This window comes from Dipodomys spectabilis, unplaced genomic scaffold (assembly GCF_019054845.1).
Source record: "Dipodomys spectabilis isolate Male_0828 unplaced genomic scaffold, ASM1905484v1 ptg000506l, whole genome shotgun sequence".
Classification (NCBI taxonomy): Eukaryota; Metazoa; Chordata; class Mammalia; order Rodentia; family Heteromyidae; genus Dipodomys; species Dipodomys spectabilis.
Window position 1 is genome coordinate 1,385,106 of NW_024871183.1, and position 21,698 is coordinate 1,406,803.

Here is a 21,698-nt window from a genome sequence, read left to right on the forward strand (position 1 = left end):
CCTTTAGTTTTCTATTACATTTCCACAACACTTATAATTGGGGGGGGGAGTTGTTTTTGTAAGGGCTTTTTTTTGTCAGTCATGGGGCTTGAACTTGGGGCCTAGATGTTATCCCTGAGCTCTTTTGCTCAAGGCTAGCACTCTACCACTTGAGCTACAGCACCACTTCCAGTTTTCTGGTAGTTAATTGGAGATAAGAGTCCCACAGACTTTTCTTGCCTGGGCTGGCTTCAAACTGTGATTCTCAGATCTCAGCCTCCTGTGTAGCTAGGATTATAGGCACAAGGCATCAGCACTTAGCTTCAGGGCTTTTTAAGAGATTGGAGGTAAACTTTATTCAGGAAAATCACAGCATTTAATTTGACTCTGCTAAGCAAAATCTGATACCACATTGAGGTCACCAAAAACCACAAGGGACTCATAAAGAGCACCATTCATATACCAAACAGTCCTACAATAAACACAGATCAGAAGCCACACAAAAAAAGCCAACCAGTATCTGGAACCCAGAGCCTGAGGGGTGGCTAAATCAAGTGGATTAAGAATAGAAATCCACCAAGAGTCCAGTGAGACACCAGAGTGAGAAGGGGGTTTAGAGGTGTCAAGGTACAATGTGCCAAGGGAGTGGAACACTTCTTTCTACCCCTCTGGGGAATTTGAAGGCTTACCTCTACAAGATTCACCAAGTGCAAGAAAAACTCCTGAGCATCTTGCTGTCTGTTGGAAGAGAATTCTGGGTGGCTCTTGCTCACAAAGGCTTTAAACATACGTGGAGAGATCCCATTCTGTTGAGGCTGAAGTACAAACAAAAGTTGACTTGAACTTCTCACATACACATTAATAATCCTAAATGGTGAGGAGAGCAAGGCTTACTCATATCCCCATTTCATAGATGAGAACAACAAAGCCAAAAAAGGCCAGCCAGCACTCACTGAGTTCACAACATTCACATACTAGGCTCTGCTCAATAACCTTACATGAGACCAGGATAGGACTCTTCCTGTGAACCAAAACAAAGCATGGTGGCTCATGCCTGTAATTGTAGCTGCTCAGGAGGCTGAGATCTGAGGAGCAAGGTTTAAAGCTAACCCAGGTAGAAGAGTCTGTGAGACTCTTATTTCCAATTAACCAACAAAAACTCTGAAAGTGGAGCTGTGGCTCACATGTGAAAAAACTAAGCAAGAACTCAAGGCCCTGAGTTCAAGCTTCAGAACTGGTGTGTGCATGCGCACACGCACACGTGCAGATACACACACACACACACACACACACACACACACACACACACACACACACACACACACACACACACACACACACACCCCTAAGATAGGTAGATGACAATAAACCATAAAATATGAGGCCCATCCTCACAGGACCTGCTACATTGTCCAAACTGAGGCATCACAGCTCATGGAAGAGGGGGCTTCAGGTGGAAGTGAAGGAGAAGAGCCCTTAGCAACATCACCCCTCCATGCCCCTCTGAGGACGAGAGAACCTCTCAAAAATGGTGCACTCACAGACACTACCAATGCTAATGCTTCTTTATTGCTGTGTCCTAAGACTCCTGAGCTTGGGAAGAAGGAGACACATTAGAATGGTGTGAACGAGACTTTTGAAAAAAATTATCTTTAAGTAGTTGTACAAACAAGTTGCCATCCAATGAAGCAGTATACAAATACATTGAATCTTGATCACTTCTTCTATCATTCTCTCCCATCCTCCCTTCCAACCCCATCCCTTCCCTCGATTCTTATTCTTGTAGGATATAGAGTGTAATGTCCAGAATATCACTAGAAATCTAAGGAACTTACTAAAGACTTCACTTTTGCTGATAGAGGTAGGCACTGAAGAGCTGTTAAGCCACCCAACAGTGCCAACACTTGCTACCTCATTAATACAATAGAAAGAGCATGCCACATTTATCCTCACTTAGGAGAACCAACTGGTAGAGAAGTGCTAGATAGGCCTTCCAGATCAAAAGGTGCTGATGACGACCACACTGCCACACAGCTAACAATGCATAAACATGTGCGCTCTGGCAGCAGCTTGGACTCTGGTCTAGACTACTGACAGCAAAAGCAAAAAGGTGGCCCTACAGCACCTGCTGGATCTCAGCCACTTCAGAAACAGGCCAAACTGAGACTCCTGTCCTCTCTGCACAGCCATTACTGTGGGTGTTTTGATAACACCTATGTTTGCTTCGCTTCTAGGCCATATCCTCCTTCTCTGATGTTCAGACAGCTTGCATCTGGGCCATCACTTAGCTCATAGCATAAACTGTCTTCTACTTCCTCAGAATTTTTGGCCAGCATCTGGCCCACACATCTCTGTACCTGTCTGCAGCAGTTAGCAGATAAAGACCTTGTCTCTCCTGAGCTCTTGTGAGTTCTCATGGAAATCCAAGTTAAAGCCTATGGCCCAGAGTCTGTGGCGACTTTAAGACTCACCATCCAATGAGATAGGTGCTTAGAACATCCTAAATGCAGCTCTAAATAACTTCTTCAACAAGCATGTTCTAAAAAACAGCTTCTAACTGAAGTCTGGTGAATATTCCTGACTTACTGAAAGCCTGTCTGGCCAATTGCCTATTGCTGAGCACGTCCTTCAAGCAGAGCCACTTGGGGAATTCTGCCTTCAAGAATGTATACATGTATCTATAGTAAATGGTAAAGAACACTAAAGAGGTCCGGAAAGAATGCTAGTAGCCCTTAGTTTCCCCAAGTGGACATCTGAGGACTCACAACCTGTACACAACCAACCAACATATACACAAATAGATGACTTCAGTTGTGTTTGAGTGCTAGGAAGCTGATTAACCCTTGACTTAATTAATTCTACCACCTGGAAACTATGCTGGTATATGTCTATATAGTAACAGTGTAACAATGCAGGTAATAACAGTGCCATTTCTTTGAAAACGTTTACACATTCATTCCACAGGTAGTTACTACTTTAAAATATCAGGCACTATTCCAGGTGCTTGGATAAACATTTCCTGGGTACCAAGCACATTTCCTCATATACTTTATATGTGTTACTTTTTTAAATTAGCCCAGTCCCATGAGGTGATGATGATCATTATTAGTATCCTTAGTAGACAGAGGAAGAAACAGGCACAGAGGTCCAGGGTCAAACAGCTGGAAAAGCCCACTCCCTTCTACAGTATCCCAGTGCTGTTTGAGAACACATGTGCCTAGCTCTCACCAAAATTACATCTTACCAAAAGAGAAGAAAGCGAGTCTTAGACTCAGGGTAAACCTTCAACCCCACACATGAGCCAACATTGTATGTCAGTCCAGCAATTACTGCTTGACCCAGAATCAACAGTCTCTGCTAACTGGGAATGTATCATTTCACATGTGTTTAGGCATTCATGAAAACATTTATGTACAGCTTGATACTACAGGTGTCATTTTTTACAAGTTGTGATTTCAGATTGGCTTATCTACCAGTCGGCAACACAGAGGATTGAAAACTGCTGCTTGAAGACAGAGCATCATGGCTCATACCTCTAACCCTACCTACCAATGTGGCAGAGATCAAGAAAATCATGCTTTGAAGCCAACTTGGGCAAAAAAAAGTTAGCAAGACCCTATCTTAACAAAGAATCCAAGCATTGTGATAAATGGCTGATCCCAGTTATGCAGAAAGCCATAGGTAGGAGGATAGCAAGCCCAGATTAACCTGGGCAAAAGCTATACTTGTACTACCTGAAAAATAACTAAAGAGCAAAAAAGATCAGTAAACATGGCTCAAGTGGAAGAGTACCTGCCTATCAAAATGAAAGGCTCTGAGTTCAAACCAGTACCACATTAAATTAAGTGAAAATAACATAAAATAAGTAAGTAAATAAATAATAAAATAAAGCAGCCCCGCTTTGGAAAGTTGAACAGGTCAGTTGAACTGATGAAACTGCTCTCTGTGCCACCATTTTGTCACAAAACCAGGAGGAGAACTTTTAATAAAGACAATGGGCGGGCTAGGAAGTTGGCTCAGTGGTAGAGCGCTTGCCTTGCATGCCTGAGGCCCTGGGTTTGATTCCTCAGCACCACATAAGCAAAAAAGAAAAAAGCCGGAAGTGGCGCTGTGGCTTAAGTGGTAGAGCGCTAGCCTTGAGCTGAAGAGCTGAGGGACAGCGCCCAGGCCCAGAGTTCAGGCCCCACGACTGGACCCAAAAAATAAAAATAAAAAAAAGTAAATAAAGACAATGGGGATGGACACCGGAAGGTCCAGGATTGTGGCCTAGTCTCATTCATCCACTTCCCAAACCTCTTTCTGTGTTCATTTCTTTGTTTTTCCAAAACATGCCTTCCTTAATACTTTATGAAGCAGTCAAACAATTGCTTGAGAACTACTGGTCACTTAGAAGTTACTTAGGAAAGCTTCCTAACCATAGAAGTGTTATTTCTTCCTCTATACTAGCTCCTGGGCTACACAGCTGGATTCACAAGTAGTTTAAACTCAGCTATGCCATCCTTAATGCCTTGATCATCAGCAGGCCCAGTCTGTGTACACCTAATCACACTCTCTCTCATTTCAGAGGTGAGGTCTTGCTGTGTGCCAGTGCCTCATGTTTTTAATCCTAGTTATTCAAGATCTCAGGATCTCAGTTAAGTGCCAGCCCCGACCCCAAAAAAAAAAAAAAAATTGAGATTCTTATTTCTAACTAACTGGCAAAAAAAAAAAAAACAGAGTAGAAGCATGGCTCAAGTGATAGAGTACCAGCCTTGAGTGAAAACTCCCACCAAAGAGTCCTGAGTTCAAGCCCCATTTCTGGGACATACACAGACACACACACACACACACACACACACACACACACACACACACACACGATAGGTCTAATTCTCAAACTCAGCTATTGCTGTGTTCAGTTCATATTTAATAAGCCTCAGGATCTAACTCATAAGAAATACAAGATAAATACTGCCTCAAGTAAAAAAACCTCTAGAACAATCTTAGGACAATGACCCAACTTCTCCAACAAATCAAGAGCTTATAAAAAGGAAAGCAGGACTTGTTCAACCACTTTGGAAAGTAGTATGGAGGTTCCTCAAAAGACTCCATATAGAGCTCCCCTATGACCCAGCAATCCCACTTTTGGGCATTTACCCAAATGTTTACAAACAAGACCACAATAAAGCTACCAGCACAACTATGTTTATTGCAGCATTATTTACTATAGCTAAGATATGGAACCAACCCAGATGCCCCTCAGTAGATGAATGGATCAAGAAAACGTGGTATATATACACAATGGAATTCTATGCCTCCACTAGAAAGAATGACATTGCCCCATTTGTTAGGAAATGGAAAGACTTGGAAAAAATTATATTAAGTGAAGTAAGCCAAGCCCAAAGAAACATAGGTCCCATGGTTTCCCTTATTTGCAATAGTTAGAATATGTCTGAGTCAAGCAGAAAAGGTCAGATACGGTGATGTTAGGAAAATGAACCCTAAGATATGTATTTAAATGTTTTTTTTTCTTTCATGCATTTATTTCTAACACATTTATAAGATTATGTCTTTGTTGCTTTGTATGTCCCTCCCCCACAGTATAACCCCTGCTTTCACTGTATTTGATGTCGGTATAATTTGTGGAGGGGAAGGGGAAAAACAAGTCATTTAAATAAGGATATAGGTGGACCCGTTGCAACAATGAGAAGTACAAGTTATCATCTTGAAAACAAACTTTACAACTTTGGTGGGGGGGGGTGGGGGGAGTATTGGGGGAAGGGACGGGAGGAGGATGGGAAGGGATGCGAAGAGGAAACAAAGGAGGAGGCTACAATGCTTGATAAGAAATGTACTCATTATCTTGCCCATGTAATTGTAACCCCTCTGTACAGTATGTTCACAATAAAAAAATAATCCATTAGTAACATTTATATTAAGGACATAATAAAGTGATAATATTTAATAATAATAATAATAATAGTGTGTTAAAATAGAATATTAAAATTTTAAAAATAAAAAAATAAAAGGAAACTTGGCAAAAAAAAATTCAATTCAACAAGTCAATTGGTAAATACAATGCACCTTGACCAATGTCACAGTTTTCATCATTCTCCCCACTCTCCTAACACCACCCATGTCCCCTCAATTTATTTTCAAATATGTACACTGAGTATTATGACTGCATTTGCCCACAGGAATGGCTGTTGTTGTTTTTAAATGTTTTATTGTTATTATAAAGTATTACATAAGTAACCATATATCATTTGGACAATGTTACCCCTTCCCTCATTCTCTCCTAGTTTTTCCCCTTCCATTCCCACCCACAAGTTACATAGTTCATTTTCAACATAGCACCCAGTGAGTACCATTACTATATTTGTTCACCTCTGTCCCTTCATTTCTGTACCTCCCCTTATACTCCCAAAGACAAATAAATGAACAAATGGAAAAAAAAAAAAACGCAGAAAAAAGAAAGAAAAAAAAACTCTTGATTTCATTTCCTGGAGTTCATTTTGATAAATACTATTTTGTATCATCAGATGCACAAAGGAGTTGTGTCTTCTTGTTCCTCTCCTAAGAGTATTTTCCTTTACATATGGTTGTTTTAAAATTAAACCAGGCACTGGTGTCTCACATCTGTAATCCTAGCTACTCAGGAGGCTGAGATCTGAGGATCATGGTTCAAAGCCAACCCAGGCAAGAAAGTCTGTGAGACTCTTATCTCTAATAAACCACTAGAAAACCAGAAGTGGTGCTGTGGCTCAAGCGGTAGAGCACTAGCCTTGAGCTGAAGAGTGCAGGGACAGGGCCCAAGCCCAGAGTTCAAGCTCCATGACTGACCAAAAAATTAAATAAATAAATAAATGTAAACAAATTATGACACAATACATATCTTAAATGGGAAAAAGGAAGATACTATAGTTATAAATATACATTAAATATTCACAGGCAAAAAGGATGTCACTTGCATTTTGTGTTACTGTAATAAAGGGAAAGGAAGAAGGTGGAAAAGAGGGGAAGGGAAGAGTTTGGTTTAGGGAGACTGATGGAACCAAACTGCAGAATGACCTAGCCATCAATTATTGAATTACTGAAGCTGCTCTGTAAATACTGAAGATTCATTACACTTCGTTGTCTACTTTTATATACATAGGCAAAATTAAAACAATTATTCTTTCCCTTAAAAACAAAAGGTAGGCCCTTTACAAGACAGTCCCTTATAAACCAAAATAAAAACCAAAGAACTGAGTTAAAGAATATATTTTCTGGGCTGGGAAGGTGGCTCAGTGGTAGAGCGCTTGCCTTGCATGCCTGAGGCCCTGGGTTCAATTCCTCAGCACCACATAAGCAAAAAAAAAAAAAAAAAAAGAATATATTTTCTTCTCAGCAGTGTGTCAGTAACATCATCTGAATACCCCTTCTGAGCCCAACACCCAAGATCAGAGAGGCCACAAGGCCTGAAATCTGTCTTATGAGCCGGTCTTCAAACCCCAGAAGGCATGGCTGGTGTGACCACTCACTTTGAAAAAGGTAGGCCCAATAAGCAACCACCGAGGGAAGCTGTCATATCATAAGACACTGTACTTACTTTGTCCATCAGCATGTGCAAAACAGATCAGCTAAAATTAGAGAAGACTATGTATTTACAGTCTCTCCCAAATGCTTACACAGGGTTTTCTGTTTAACACAGTGCACCAGGCAGACAGCCAGATACTGTACACTAATATCTCGTATTCCTCAGAGGCTTATGCTTTAATTAATAAGTAAGCAGTGAGAGTGAAGCTGTTAGCACATTAGAGAAACACTTGCACTGATATGTGTAAGACTGCAGGAATAAAAAGAGACATATCCCAGCTTGCCCCTAAAACACAGGGGTATGTAGTCTACGGATTTAAATCTTTTCATCTTTAAAGACTGAAAATTAAGTCAAACCCCAGCTCTCCTAAGCTATTATTCATAGTTCCAGAAGTAAGTCAGAAATGTTACATTTGCCCAATTTGGGAAAACACAAGCTAATGAAAACAAAGTTTTTATGTTAAGGGCTAAAATTCTATCTCCTAGAAATACACTCACTGGTTATTTCACTTTGACAAAAAAGACCTGCAACTAAATATCAAAGATTACTTCAGTGGGAAATCAAATAAACTGCTCCTAAAAAAGCATTAGCTGGTACTAGTGGCTTATGCATGCAATCCTAGCTATCCAGGAGGCTGAGATTTGAGGACTGACATTCAAAGACAGGCTGGGCAGAAAAGTCTGAGGGATTCTTTTCTCAATTAACCACCAGAAAGCAAGAAATAGAGGTGAGTTCAATGGTAGAGTTCCAGACTTGAGAGAAAAAGCTAAGGGACAGCCCAGACCCTGTGTTCAGTTCAAGCTCCAGTACTGGCACAAAAACAAAACAAAACAAAAAACTTCAAGTTACCTTTAGAAAGGGAACAAAATGACTGAGTAGCCAACTTCAAAATGTTTGCAATTTGGTGGAGAGGGAAGACAATGGGAAGGAAAGCAGGAAACGGTAAGGGAGAGGGTAACACTGTTCATTTTCAACATTGAAGAAATGTTGTCATTACCTTACTCATGTAACTATATAGCATCTTTACAAGAAAAAAAATTAATTTTGAAATCACTTTCTTAATATGCATAACAATCAAGTGTGTGTGTGTGTGTGTGTGTGTGTGTGTGTGTGTACAGGAACAGTACTCAGGCCTTAAGTTCAAGCCCCAGTACTGGCACAAAAAAAATAAGTATGTATGTCAGTAGATGGATAGACAGACAGATACAAATAGAACAAGAAGACAACTGTCTGAAAACCAAGAATAAGACTCAGCAGATACAAATCTGCCACTGCCATGATCTTGGACTTTTCAATTTCCAAAAGTGTGAGAAATAAATGTTTCTTGGCTAAGCAAAAAAGAAAAAACAAGTTGATTCAACAGGCCAGGAATGTAGCTCAATGGTAGAACACCTGAATTTGATGAGTTTGATTTCCAGAAATATATAAGTAAATAAAACAATTCAACAACTTTAAGTAGCAGTAGTACCCAAAACACTGAAATTTTTTCTAGAAGACAATTTAAGTAAACATATATTTAAATTTTAATTTAATTTTTTTGGGGGGTCCGGTCGTGGGGCCTGAACTCTGGGCCTGGGAGCTGTCCCTCAGCTCTTCAGCCCAAGGCTTGAGCCACAGCGCCACTTCAGGCTTTTTTCTTTCTGCTTATGTGATGCTGAGGAATCAAACCCAGGGCCTCATGCATGCAAGGCAAGCGCTCTACCACTGAGCAACCTTCCCAGCCCTAAATTTTAATTTTATAGACATGGTGGCACAGACCTGTAATCCCAGGTACTCAGGTGATAGAGGCAGGAGAATCATGTTGGTCTGAGAAAAGGTATCCTGTCTCAAAGACAGATAGAAAGATGGACACACACACACACACACACATACACACACACACACACACACACACACACACATCAATAAGAAAATTAAAATAGGGCTGGAAAAGTGGCTCAGTGGTAGAGTACTTGCCTTGCATGCATGAGGCCCTGGGTTCAATTCTTCAGCCCCACATAAGCAAAAAGAAAAAAAAAAGCCAGAAGTGGCGCTGTGACTCAAGTGGTAGAGCCCTAGCCTTGAGCTGAAGAGCTGAGGGACAGTGCCCAGACCCAGAGTTCAGGCCCCACAACCGGACCAAAAAATAAATAAATAAATAAAAATAAAAACAGAGTTTGGAACATTGCTCAAGGGGCAAAGTACTTACTTAGCAAACTTGAAACCTTGGCTTTAATCCCCCCTTTAAAAAAAAGTAATAAACTAAAATCCACTAGATATCACCTTAATCTCTAGCAGATCAGTTTATTTCCTTTTTTTTTTTTTTTGGTCGGTCGTGGGGCTTGAACTCTGGGCCTGGGCGCTGTCCCTCAGCTCTTCAGCTCAAGGCGAGCACTCTACCACTTGAGCTACAGCACCACTTCCTCTAGCAGATCAGTTTAAAATGAAAATATATATACTCCAGAAATAATCCAAGGACAGAACAGAGGACAGAACATCACATTTTGGACTACCTGGTAATGTGAAAAGTTAAAATACTGACTTTATGAGTGGAGGGAGGAAGGGTGAGAAAATATGGTCATTATATTCAATGCACACTACATAAAAATTGAACTACATAACTTGAGGGTAGAGATAGGGTGGGGAAATGAGGGAGAATGATGAATGGGGTGCCAATGATCAAAATGCATTATACTTATAAACTGACTCCTGAAATTGAAATCCCTTTGCATAACTACTTGGTAAAAACAAATAATTTTTTTAAATTCCCCCTTTGTCACTCCGCCACTACCACCATATTCTGAAGCACTAGCCTGAAATCCATCCTGAGCAGCTGCTAGGAAAGCAGAAGACAGCAGCAGTCAAAAGCACAGACAGACACAGGAGCCAGTCTTCCCAGTGCAGCGACCAGCTCTGCCATTCAGTGGATACCTCTGGCAAAACTTCCCTGCATCAATTTCTGTATCTCTGGGCCTACAGGAAGAGCAAACACTTGGCAGGAATGATGCAACGTGGGTTATGAGTATCTTTGGTGTGTTTGGGGGAGGAGGGTGGCTGGGAAAAGGTATTTTTGCCAAATGGCTCTGACACCAAACATTCCTCTCACAATCTATCCCTTTCTCTGCTGCAGTGCCTCTTCTTGCCTCCTTTGGGAATTTTGGGCTTTTCTATAAGTCACAAACTTATCGATGATCCCTAGGTCAGGACCACTTGCCACACCTGAGAGATGGAAAATTCTCACAAACTGCTTCCTTTGAAACCAATTGCCAGTGAACATCCTGATACCTGTCAAGGAAGTAGAGGTCTCTGCTAGGAATTATTTGCTTGAATAACAGCTGAAAAGTCACCGCTCCCCGGGGACCACAAAAGAAACCCCACAGTCAATTCACGGTGTGTTTTCAATGTCTCAGGAATCTCACTAGTGCTTGGATCATTTCCCACCTAGCTACATAAACCTCTAGCCGCTCCATCACTGCTAAGTGCACCCGTTCAATGGCTACCTTTAGGATTCGTTATTGTAGACCTCTAGATCCTGGTCCCTTAAAGCTGGGAAGGGTTTTAAAAATCATCTAGACTAAAGGTCACAGAGTGCCAGCCCAATTATGAGTCACAAACACTCTGGAGCCAGCTGAGGACTACATGTCCCATATAAAGGGAGAGCTGAGACTACTACAGTTTCCGAGTCATAAAGAAGAGCTGGAAATTCAAAGCCAATCAAAACACATTTGCAGGCCAGATATGGCCAGAGTGCTGCCAGTTACACATCTCAACTTCACCTAGCAGTGGTTCCCACTTGTCAGCCCCAGCACCCTAGAAATAGGCAGAACTGCTGTCCAGTGGCACAGAGACAGACACTGGGCAGACATTACTAAATAGAATGGATTATGTGCTGTATTCACAGAACTACCTTTTTCACCAGGGTAAAAGACATCATAATAGTACCAAAAGCAAACTTCACTTCCAAATACAACTAAGCTGATGGCTTTGTATTTCACACTTTCTCAGATGAGGAGATTCCAAAACTATAGCAATCATAAAATTTATCCAGATGTTATTCTCATTAGATTGTAACCTCCTTCTACTCCTTTGGAAAGAGTCACTGTCAACCAATTTGACCCATTCTATTCCTTGCTACAGTTTTTAAGAGCACATAGACAGGCACTGTGCACTGAAATGCCATCTTCTGAAATCCTAATTGTACATTTTCCATTTGCACATGTATAGGAAACTCAGCTTCTTGTTAGCAAACATCTACCTCAGATCAATGTCATGGATGCAGGGACACATACCTTGTACTCCTCCTTCATCACTTGCTCAATGAGCTCAGATTTCACTGGGGGTTTTGAATACTGGCCTGAGAGAAGTCCATGTCCTAGCTTAGTCCTGGCCAAGAGGGAGACACAAAAACAAAGGGGTCATGGTTGTCCTCCATAGAAACACTTTAAATGAGCTATTAGTTCTGTTCTGAGGCAGTGCAACTTAGCTTGACTACTCACAAGTAACTTTTTTATTATTATTAATTTTTATTGTAAAAATGTTGTACAGAGGGGTTAGTTACATGAGTAGGGTAATGAGTACATTTCATAGCAAGCATTGCTACCTCCTTCTTTATTTTCCCCCAACCATCACTTCCTTCCCCACCTCCCCAACTCCTCCCACCTCCCTCCAACCTAACATTGTAAAGTTCGTTTTCAATATAGTGTCCTGTACATCTCATCATCACAATGAGTCAGCCTGCATCCTCATTTAAGCGTTCTGCAATATCCCTTCCCCTCCCCAAATTACAAAAATATATACACAAGATGCAGAGCCCCAATATCAAATCCAGTGAAAACAGGGATTATACCATGGAGGAAGAACATACAATAGAAACAAAAGAATCATATAGTGTATTGTAAGTACATTAAAAACACTAGCAAGAAAGAAAAAAAAGAAAGAAAAAACTCTTGTGTTCCTGTCTTGGGGTATATTTTGCTTAACATTATCTCATATGGTCGTATGTACATAGCCTTTGACCTACTCTGCTGTCCTAGACATGTACTAATCACTGTAAACAAGGGAAACCACAGACTGGGAGAAGATCTTCACTAGCCATAAAATGGACAAGGGTCTCATAACTAAAATATACTTAGAACTCAAAAAATTAAATCCCCCAACAACAAATCCTCAAAGAAACAACAACCCAATTAACAAATGGGCTAAAGATGTAAAGAGAGATTTCTCTGAAGAGGAAATAAGAATGGCCAATAGACACGTGAAGAAATGCTCAACCTCTCTAGCCATAAAACAAATGCAAGATGGGCATCAGTGGCTCACACCTATAATCCTAGCTACTCAGGAGACTGAGATCTGAGGATTGTGGTTCAAAGCCAGCCCAAGCAGGAAAGTCCGTGAGACTCTTATCTCCAATAAACCACTAGAAAATCAGAAGTGGCACTGTGGCTCAAGCGGTAGAGTGCCCTCCTTGAGCTGAAGAGCGCAGGGACTGCACCCAAGCCCAGAGTTGAAGCCCCACAACAACAACAAAATGCAAATCAAGACAATGCTGAGATTCCACCTCACCCCAGCTAGAATGGCTATAATAAAGAAATCTTTAACAGATAACAGATAACAGTAGATGCTGGAGGGGATGTGGAAAGAGAACCTTACTGCATTGTTAATGGGAGTATAAACTTGTCCAACCACTCTCAAAAGCAGTATGGAGGTTCCTCAAAAGACTCCACATAGAGCTCCCTTATGACCCAACAATCCCACTTTTGGGCATTTACCCAAAGGATCACAAACAAGGTTATACCAAAGCTACCAGCACAATCATGTTTATCGCAGCACTATTTAAGATTAAGATATGGAACCAACCCAGATGCCCCTCAGTAGATCAATGGATCAAGAAAATGTGGTATATATATACAATGGAACTCTATGCCTCTGCCAGAAAAACAAAATGGCATTGCCTCTTTTGTTAGAAAATGGAAAGACTTGGAAAAAATCATATTAAGTGAAGTAAGCCAAGCTCACAAGTAACTTTTAATTTGACTTTGCTTGGTTCTGTTTCCATTTTCAATTTTTCCCTTGGTACTTTATAAATAAAGTTATGAATTTCTTTCTTCTTATAAAGATAACACATGCTCATTTTAGAACACTTTAAAAATACAAAACATAAGAAGAAAAAAAAAGAATTGACTTTAATTCTGAAACCAAGCAAATGCCACTATCTGATATAATCTGTTACTTACATTTGTGTGTTGAAATCCTGTGTTGGATCTAAAGGCGAGTAGTCAAAGATTCTTGGAAGGTTTCCTACATACCTAGTAGAGAAGCAACAGTCAAAACAGAAATCAAGAGAACAGAACTGAAAAAGTCCTTCTGGCCTTTCTGTCAAAATCAAATCACCCAAATGAGAATTTTCTCTAAGCTTCTCCTTCAACAGTCAGTCTCATAAACCTTTCAAAAATGTTGAAGCTTCTATTGCTCAACCCCAGATGTTCTGAGTTCTCTGTCTCTGCCTTTCTGTCTCTCTCTGTCTTTCTCTGCCTCTCTGCTTCTACCTTTCTCCCTCTCACTCTCTGCCTCTCTCTCCCCCTCTGTCTCCCTGTCTCCCTCTGTCTCTCTCTATCTCTCTGTCTCTCTCTCTCTGCTCCGTCTCTCCTTCTCTCTCTCACTCTCTTTCTCTCTCTCAGTCTCTTGCTCTCTTGCTTTCTCACTCTCTCTCACTCTCATGCTGGTAGTGGAGCTTGAACTAGGGCCCTGAACATTGTTCTCTGGGTTTTTTGCTTAAAGGCTGATTCTCTAACACTTCCAACTTTTTGGTGGTTAATTGAAGGTAAGAGTCTAATGGATTTTCCTGCCCAAGCTGGCTTTGAATCGCAATCCTCAGATATCAGATTCTTTTTTTTTTTTTTTTTGGGGGGGGGAGGTGGGTCCAGTCGTGGGGCCTGAACTCTGGGCCTGGGTGCTGTCCCTCAGCACTTCAGCTCAAGGCTAGCGCTCTACCACTTGAGCCACAGCGCCACTTCTGGCTTTTTTTCTTTTTGCTTATGTGGTGCTGAGGAATTGAACCCACAACCTCAGGCATGCAAGGCAAGCACTCTACCACTGAGCCACCTTCCCAGCCCCAGATATCAGATTCTTTCAAAAGTCACCCTAGTGATTTTAATATGTTGCCAGAGTCAAGAATCACAATCACTGCCTCAAAACCAAATGGTAAGATGATAACTCTCTCCTTTCATCAAAACTTAGGCTCTTTTGATTCCCTACTTGGTGTGTTCCCATCTTGGGCTTCCTCCTTATGAAATCTATTTTGAGTGATAGTGAAAACCCTCCACCCACATAGCATCTGACCATGGTGACCTGCTATCAGCAATAGCCCTATCAAGACAGTCTAGCCAGGGCCCCAGGTCCTTGATCTTTCCACTTGGCAATGTTCTACCCAGTGGCCCTCACCCTATTCCTTCTATGAATCCCTATTTGTCCTAGCTGGAGTCTTGTCCAATCTCTCTAACTCACTGTGAGACCTCATTGTACCTATCATCACAGCTCCCATTGGATATAGTCTGTCTTAACATCTTAGCAAGTGTTTGGATCACTTTTTACTTTAAGAATTGTTCCAATAGTGGGAACAGCCCACAATAAGCAAAAGGAAAGAAATGTAAACATCACCTTGTATTGTCAAAGCTCATAGAATTCACAAACTGTATAGACCATGATAATGACAAATGGCCTTGTGAAAGTTAAAATGTGTTTGTGACTCTAAGTATCACTATTCCACAATACTGTGAAATATGTGAAATTTATGTAATCACCTAATCTCAATTAAAGAAAAAAGTGAAAGAAGGGATGGGTTAAGAGAGATGGGTGACAACGTTGTGACACTTTGTACTCATATACTGTTTTGTAGAATGGGAACTTCTTTGTACAATACTTAAAGATAATTTTTTTAAAAAAGGGGGAAAAATTTTTGCAAAGAAAAAAAAAGAAAGAAAGAAAGCAGGCAGTCAGTTGTCTCCGACCCACAGACTTGGTGGGTTACAGACAATAGAGGTTAGTTTTTGAATGACAGTTAAAAAAAAAAAAAAAAGAATTGTTCCAATAGCCTCAAAATAAATGATAATGGTAATAGCAAGGACAGCTACTAGATTGTGAGCTTCATAAATTAGCTAGTTGAGTCTTCATTATAATCGCAAGGTAGGCACTATTACCATTATGTCATATGTTAACTGGATACATCCTTATTAGGCGGCATCCAAGCAGCCTGGCTCCAAAGATGTGCTCTCAAACACTTTGCTGACTGTAACTGCCTGTCTACTTTTCTTTGAGAAGTCCAAAATCCCTCCTTGTGCCCAGTTCCTCTTGACAGAGCAGTGCTAACTCTAACACTGGCTGGTTTCTAATCAACACACAATCATCCTTTCATGTCCTCAGTTAATTTCCTATTTCATCCTCTCTTGGTTGTTGCTATTGTTTTATTTGCTTTGTTTTGGGGACATTTTCACTATGTGGTCCAGGCTGGACTAGAACTCAAGATCCTCTTGTCTCATCTCCCCAAGAGCTAAGACTAGAGATATACTCATCATGGCCAGTAATCACACTCTCTACTCTGTGTTGCTCTTTCTGCCTGCAGGCTCTCATTCTCTGAACCTCAGTGCTCCAAAAGGAATTCAGAAGCCCTCTGCACCCTACTCTGTCCACTTTCCTGATCTCATCTATCACCCCTGTGCCCCTTCCCACAAAGCTCTGGCCGTTTTCCCTTTCTGCTTCCCTAGGGCAAGCCAAACCACTCCCGCTACAAGACCATGTAAAGTGAATGGCCTCCTCTGCAGTGAATGGCCTCCTCTGTCACCTACTCCCATCAAGGTGACCTGACAAATCAATGAAGACAATCGGATACGGACTGAAACTGCCAAACTGCTGTTGCACTAGATGAAAAGAACAGTAGTTCCTCCCACTGTAGTTTAAAAGAAATAGTGATTATAAAATACCTACCAAAAAATATATTCCTTCAATCTTTTCAAAAAACAGAAAAAGATTTGTAGCAGCAATCATATAAAATGATTTCCCAAAGAATAATAATAGAAGTAGGACACATGGGTAAGATTTGTAAGAATAATATGATGATACACAATGTATACCTTTGAAAATATTGCCCATGTCAGAGCTTCAAACTTGTTCTTCAGTCTGTTCAAAACCCTCTGTCCATATTCTTTCTAACACATGTCTGGGGTGCATCCCACCTTCAAAGATACCTCTTTTGTTTTTTCTTTGTGGTACATACAACATGTATTATTATATATTAAATGTCTGTGTCTTTGTGTTTTCCTGGGGCAAGGGGTGCTATATTCTTGTGTGTACCCTGAACCCCCAAACACCCCCAGAATGCTGGGAAGAGAACACAACTCATTCTTTATTAACTGAGGAAAAAATAAAAATAAAAACTAGATGTGAAAAAATTGACCATTTTCAAAGCCAGATAATAAGCAACAAGAAGAGGTTAAGTATATAAGACAGGGTAGAAAAGGTTATCTGACACACTTTGACTAACCATTATTTTGAAAGCCATTAGGATTTCAACTTCATGTGGATGAAAAGTTACACTGGACTATTCCTAGTGTGCTGACTGCCCATCAGTCTGTCCTAGTATGCATTTCCTCTTCCATACTTGGACCAGCATGGAGACCTACCCATTCTGGAATACACCAGAGATAATTTTCTAAACTTAGGCACTGATTGCCCATGAGTGGTCTGTGTGGTTCTGTCCTCAGTACAACAGGGTCACAGTCAGCTTCTGAGACACCTAGCTTAAGAAAAGGAAGGCAGTCTTGCACATACACAGTTGGATAGCACCCTAAATGGTGCCTCCAACTCAGATAGATGGTACTTTTTAAAACATACCATACAGCTGAGTGTCAGTGGCTCACATCTGTAATCCCAGCTACTCAGGAGGCTGAAAACTGAGGACTGACTGTGGTTCAAAGCCAGCCCAGGCAGGAAAGCCCATGAGATTTATCTCCAACTAACACCAAAAAACTGGAAGTGGAGCTGTGGCTCAAGTGTTAAGAGTGCTAGCCTTGAGGAAAAATACCATGGACAGCACCTAGGCCCTGAGTTCAAGGCCCAGGACCAGCACAGAAAAAAAATAAATAAATAAAAGCACACAAACAATTGAGTAGAAAAAATAAAATGCCACTTGTAAAACACAGCAATGTCAAGTTGCTACAATATTTCTATGAGGTTACCCTAGGTTACCCCATTTATTTTACTACAGACCCAGATTCACCAGTCCACAGATACATCCTCATCTGTGAACTATATTCCTAATATCAAAATGTAGATATGAAAATCCCTAAAATCTCTCATCTATAAGAGGGATCCAGAAGATGTGCTGTGAAGATGAATGATGAATGTGTTCCTTTTCTTTTTTATTCCCTTTCTTTCTTTCTTTCTTTTTTTCTTTCTTCCTTTCTTTCTTTCTTTCTTTCTTTCTTTCTTTCCTTCTCCTTTTTTCATTCCTTCCTTTCTTGCCCCTTTCCTTCTTTCCTTCCTTCCAGTACTGGGGCTTGAATTCAGAGCAATTTGTCCTTTACTTTTTCACTCAAGGTTGCTGCTCTATCACTTAAGCCATAGCTCCATTCTAGTTTTTTGCTTCTTAACTGAAGATAACAGTCTCTCAAGTTTTTCTGCGCAGGCTGGCTTCAAACTTCAATCCTCAGATCTCAGCCTTCTGAGTAACTAGAATTATAGGTGTGAGACACCAGTACCCAGCTGATTAATATATTCTTGGCACTAAGGGTGGTGGTTTCAAGGCAAGAATCATAATTAGTACAGAAAACCTACAGGGTTTCAGTATTCAAAGCCCTTTTAATCTCCCCTGATCTCCTGAGGCTTGGTAGGCACTCTCACTCAGCCTCAGGATTAGAAGGACAAGGCAAAACATCCCCAAATGATGAAACTGGGTTTCCCTGGTACAAGCCTTCTGCAACATAAGGCACTTACGCTCTCTGGAACTCTGGGATGCTGAAGATGGCCTGCATGACGGAACTGAGGTAGCAGCTGTTGCCCAGGTTCTTCAGGCCCGTGTACCCTGGGCCATACATGGGCTTCAACTTCGTTCCAGACTCTTGGATCACCTCCCATTCACTGACCCTCAGCTTCATGTCATTGTCCCGCAGCCCGTTCTCTGTCTGGGGCCAAGACATTGAAGAAAAACATCTAGAAATGTGATTCTCATTCAAAGCTAGCATCTCATGAATTATTTCTAAGGTCGATGCCTATTTCTGCCTTTTACATGGATTATAACATAGTTAGAAGGCATTAAGAGTCAAGGTGGAATGTGCCTCTGAAGTAGTGTTCCCCTAAAAACTACCTCTGTGGCTACTGCTATTTCTCAGCAATTTATATTTAATCCTAAAAAAAAGACATTGAAAAATGGTGAAAATTGCATAATAATGTGAAATAGTTAATGTCACAGAACTGTATATTTATAAATACCTAAAATGGGCCAGTTGCTGTAGCTCATACCTATAATCCTTGCTACTATGGAAGCAAAGATCAGGAAGATCATAGTTTGAAGGCCCCCCAGGTAGAAAGTTAGTGAGACCCCAGCTCAACAACAACAACAACAAAAAAAATAGGTATTGTGGTACATGCCTGCAATCCCAGCTATGCAGAGATACAGACAGGAGGATGTTGGTTCAAGGCCAGGCCCAAGAAAAAAAAAACATGAGACCTATCTGAAAAATAACCTAAAGCCAAAGGGCTGAGGGCAGGCCATGGCACAAGCAGTAGAATACCTTCCCAGCAAGCACAAGCTCCAGAGCTCACACCTGAGTTTAAAAAAAAAAAAAAGCTGTTTTACACATTACATATATTTACCACAATTTTATAAAACATGAAAAGTTTTTTTTTTTTTTTGGTTGGTTGTGGGGCCTGAGCTCTGGGCCTGGGCGCTGTCCCTCAGCTCTTCAGCTCAAGGCTAGCACTCTGCCACTTGAGCCACAGCCCCACTTCCGGCTTTTTCTGCTTATGTGGTGCTGAGGAATCAAATTCAGGTCCTCATGCATGCAAGGCAAGCACTCTACCACTGAGCCACCTTCCAGCCCTGAAAAGATTTTTAAAATAAAAAATAAAAATGAAGGAGACTGGAATGGAGAAAAGAAGCAAGACTAAGGGTAGAGGAAAATATGAAGACAAGACAGCAGAGAGGAATGTGGGGAAAAGCCAGGGGTCTTGAAAGAGGAGGGGACTTTAAAGAAGAGCAGAAAAAAGTAAATGAAAAGGTAGGTGTAGTAAGAAAGAAAAGACAGTAAGACCATGAAGAGAGGGGAATAGCTTGAGAGCAGAGGGCTAATAAAACATGTTATGTATATGTTTTATGTCCATGTGGCAGTACCAGGGCTTGAACGTGGGGACCTGCTGTGGCTTTTTCACTCAAGGCTGGCACTCTACCACTTGAGCCACACCTCTACTTCTGGCTTTTTGCTGGTTAATTAGAGATGAGAGTCTCATAGATTTGTCTGCCTTGGGTTGGCTTTGAACCGAGATCCTCAGATCTTACCTTCCTGAAGTTACAGGTGTGAGTCACAGGCACCCAGCTGCCATGCACATTCAAACAGCACCACACAGGGCAAAACAGTAGTCATGATAGCAATTTAAAAACACAAGCAGCTTTTCCATCAATGGGTTGCCTTCTTCTATCTACTACCCTAGGGGAACTCTGCTTCCCTTCCTGAAATTAATCAGGTGATGTAGGTCACGAATAATTTTAAAGATCATCTCCCTATATCTTTTCCCTTTGGCAAACCAAAGGGAACTACCCAACAGAGGTGAAAGAAGTTTTGCAAGTAAATCCCAAATGAAATGGTATTTGATGAGAAATACCTGTAATAATTCAAACTAAAATCTTTGAAAATCTATGAAAATGACAGGAATTACATATTACTAAATGAAACCCTCGCCTCTCCCTCCCCACCCCCGTCTTTCCCCCACAAGTTGGGATAAGAGACAAGAGGGCACCTCACCCCATGCATGTGAAGCATATCGATTCCAAAATGCGCCAAGTGCTTGGCCAAATGAGGATCCAAAACAGGTTCCTCTTCTTGAAAAGAATAAACATCTAGAGGGTGAGGAGAAAATAAGTACTGAGATCTATAATCAAGTTATTCCATATTCAACACACACTTACTGTACTCTTACTGTTCACCAGGCTCAGGGTATACCAATGCATGGACAAGCAAAAACCTCATAAACATCCAACTAGGAGAAAGACAAATAAGCAATCTGAATAACAAGTAGGCAAATTTTGTAAATATGTTCACATATTTTGTTATTTCAGAACATTTTAAAAAAAGTTCTCAAGGGTCTGGGAGGTAGCTCAGTGGCAAAGTGTTGGCCTAGCAAATGTGATGTCCTGAGTTTAATCCCCAGTACCAAAACAAAACAAAACAAAAAACAAGTGGACCCTGGTGGCTCATGCCTGAAATCCTAGCTACTCAGGAGGCTGAGATCTGAGGCAGTTCAAAGCCAGCCCAGACAGAAAAGTCCCTGTGAGATTCTTACCTCCAATTAGCCACTCAAAAATCAGAAGTGGAGCTCAAGAGGAGAGCGCTAGCCTTGAACAAAAGAGCTCAGGGGCAACACTCAGGCCCCAAGTTTAAGCCCCACAGCTGCCAAAAAAAAAAAAAAAGTTTTCTAAATAAAAAGAAAGAAAAGTTTTTATGTTATTTTTTTTACTAAAACCACTATAGCATAATTCTATGGTTAGGAAGAAGGAAGGGTAAGAGGGGGGCAGGCGGGGAGGGGGCGGGTGGTAGCTATCTCCAAGAGAAGGAGGCCTTGGCCCTTTGAGGGGTAGGGCATAGGACCAATAATGCCTGAGGTGCAGCTAAACAGCCCACAGACAATTCCTTCTGTGGAACCTTCTACATGGAGACCTTCTATCTCCCCTCTACCTCCCCACCCCCCATCCTCTCACCCCTGCTCTCACCCCTGCTCTGCTGCTTCCATGTCTATACTCTCAGAACCAGTGAGAGATCTGAACAGACTTGGTACCTCCCCAAAGAGCTTACCTGATAGTCAACACAACAACTCAGGGTGTGGGGGACCAGGAGGCCCCAGTACCCCAGGGCCTGTGCTAGCCCCCCAGCTCAGTGCTGGGTTGGCAGCTTCTCTCCACTGGATGATAATTTAACAC

General features: G+C 41.2%; 1 protein-coding gene across 1 annotated transcript in view; it reads right to left on the reverse strand.

Annotated features, from left to right (window-relative positions):
- The window catches only part of Usp13 (ubiquitin specific peptidase 13), a 134,288-nt gene that overhangs the window by 42,834 nt on the left and 69,756 nt on the right, over nucleotides 1-21,698 (reverse strand). Inside the window, exons 7-11 of the mRNA XM_042669821.1 lie at nucleotides 20,527-20,621; nucleotides 18,503-18,690; nucleotides 13,750-13,821; nucleotides 11,806-11,899; nucleotides 669-794 (exon numbers count right to left, since the gene is read on the reverse strand). Of these exons, the coding sequence (XP_042525755.1) occupies nucleotides 669-794; nucleotides 11,806-11,899; nucleotides 13,750-13,821; nucleotides 18,503-18,690; nucleotides 20,527-20,621 (575 nt within the window). The remainder of the gene's footprint in view (nucleotides 1-668; nucleotides 795-11,805; nucleotides 11,900-13,749; nucleotides 13,822-18,502; nucleotides 18,691-20,526; nucleotides 20,622-21,698) is intronic.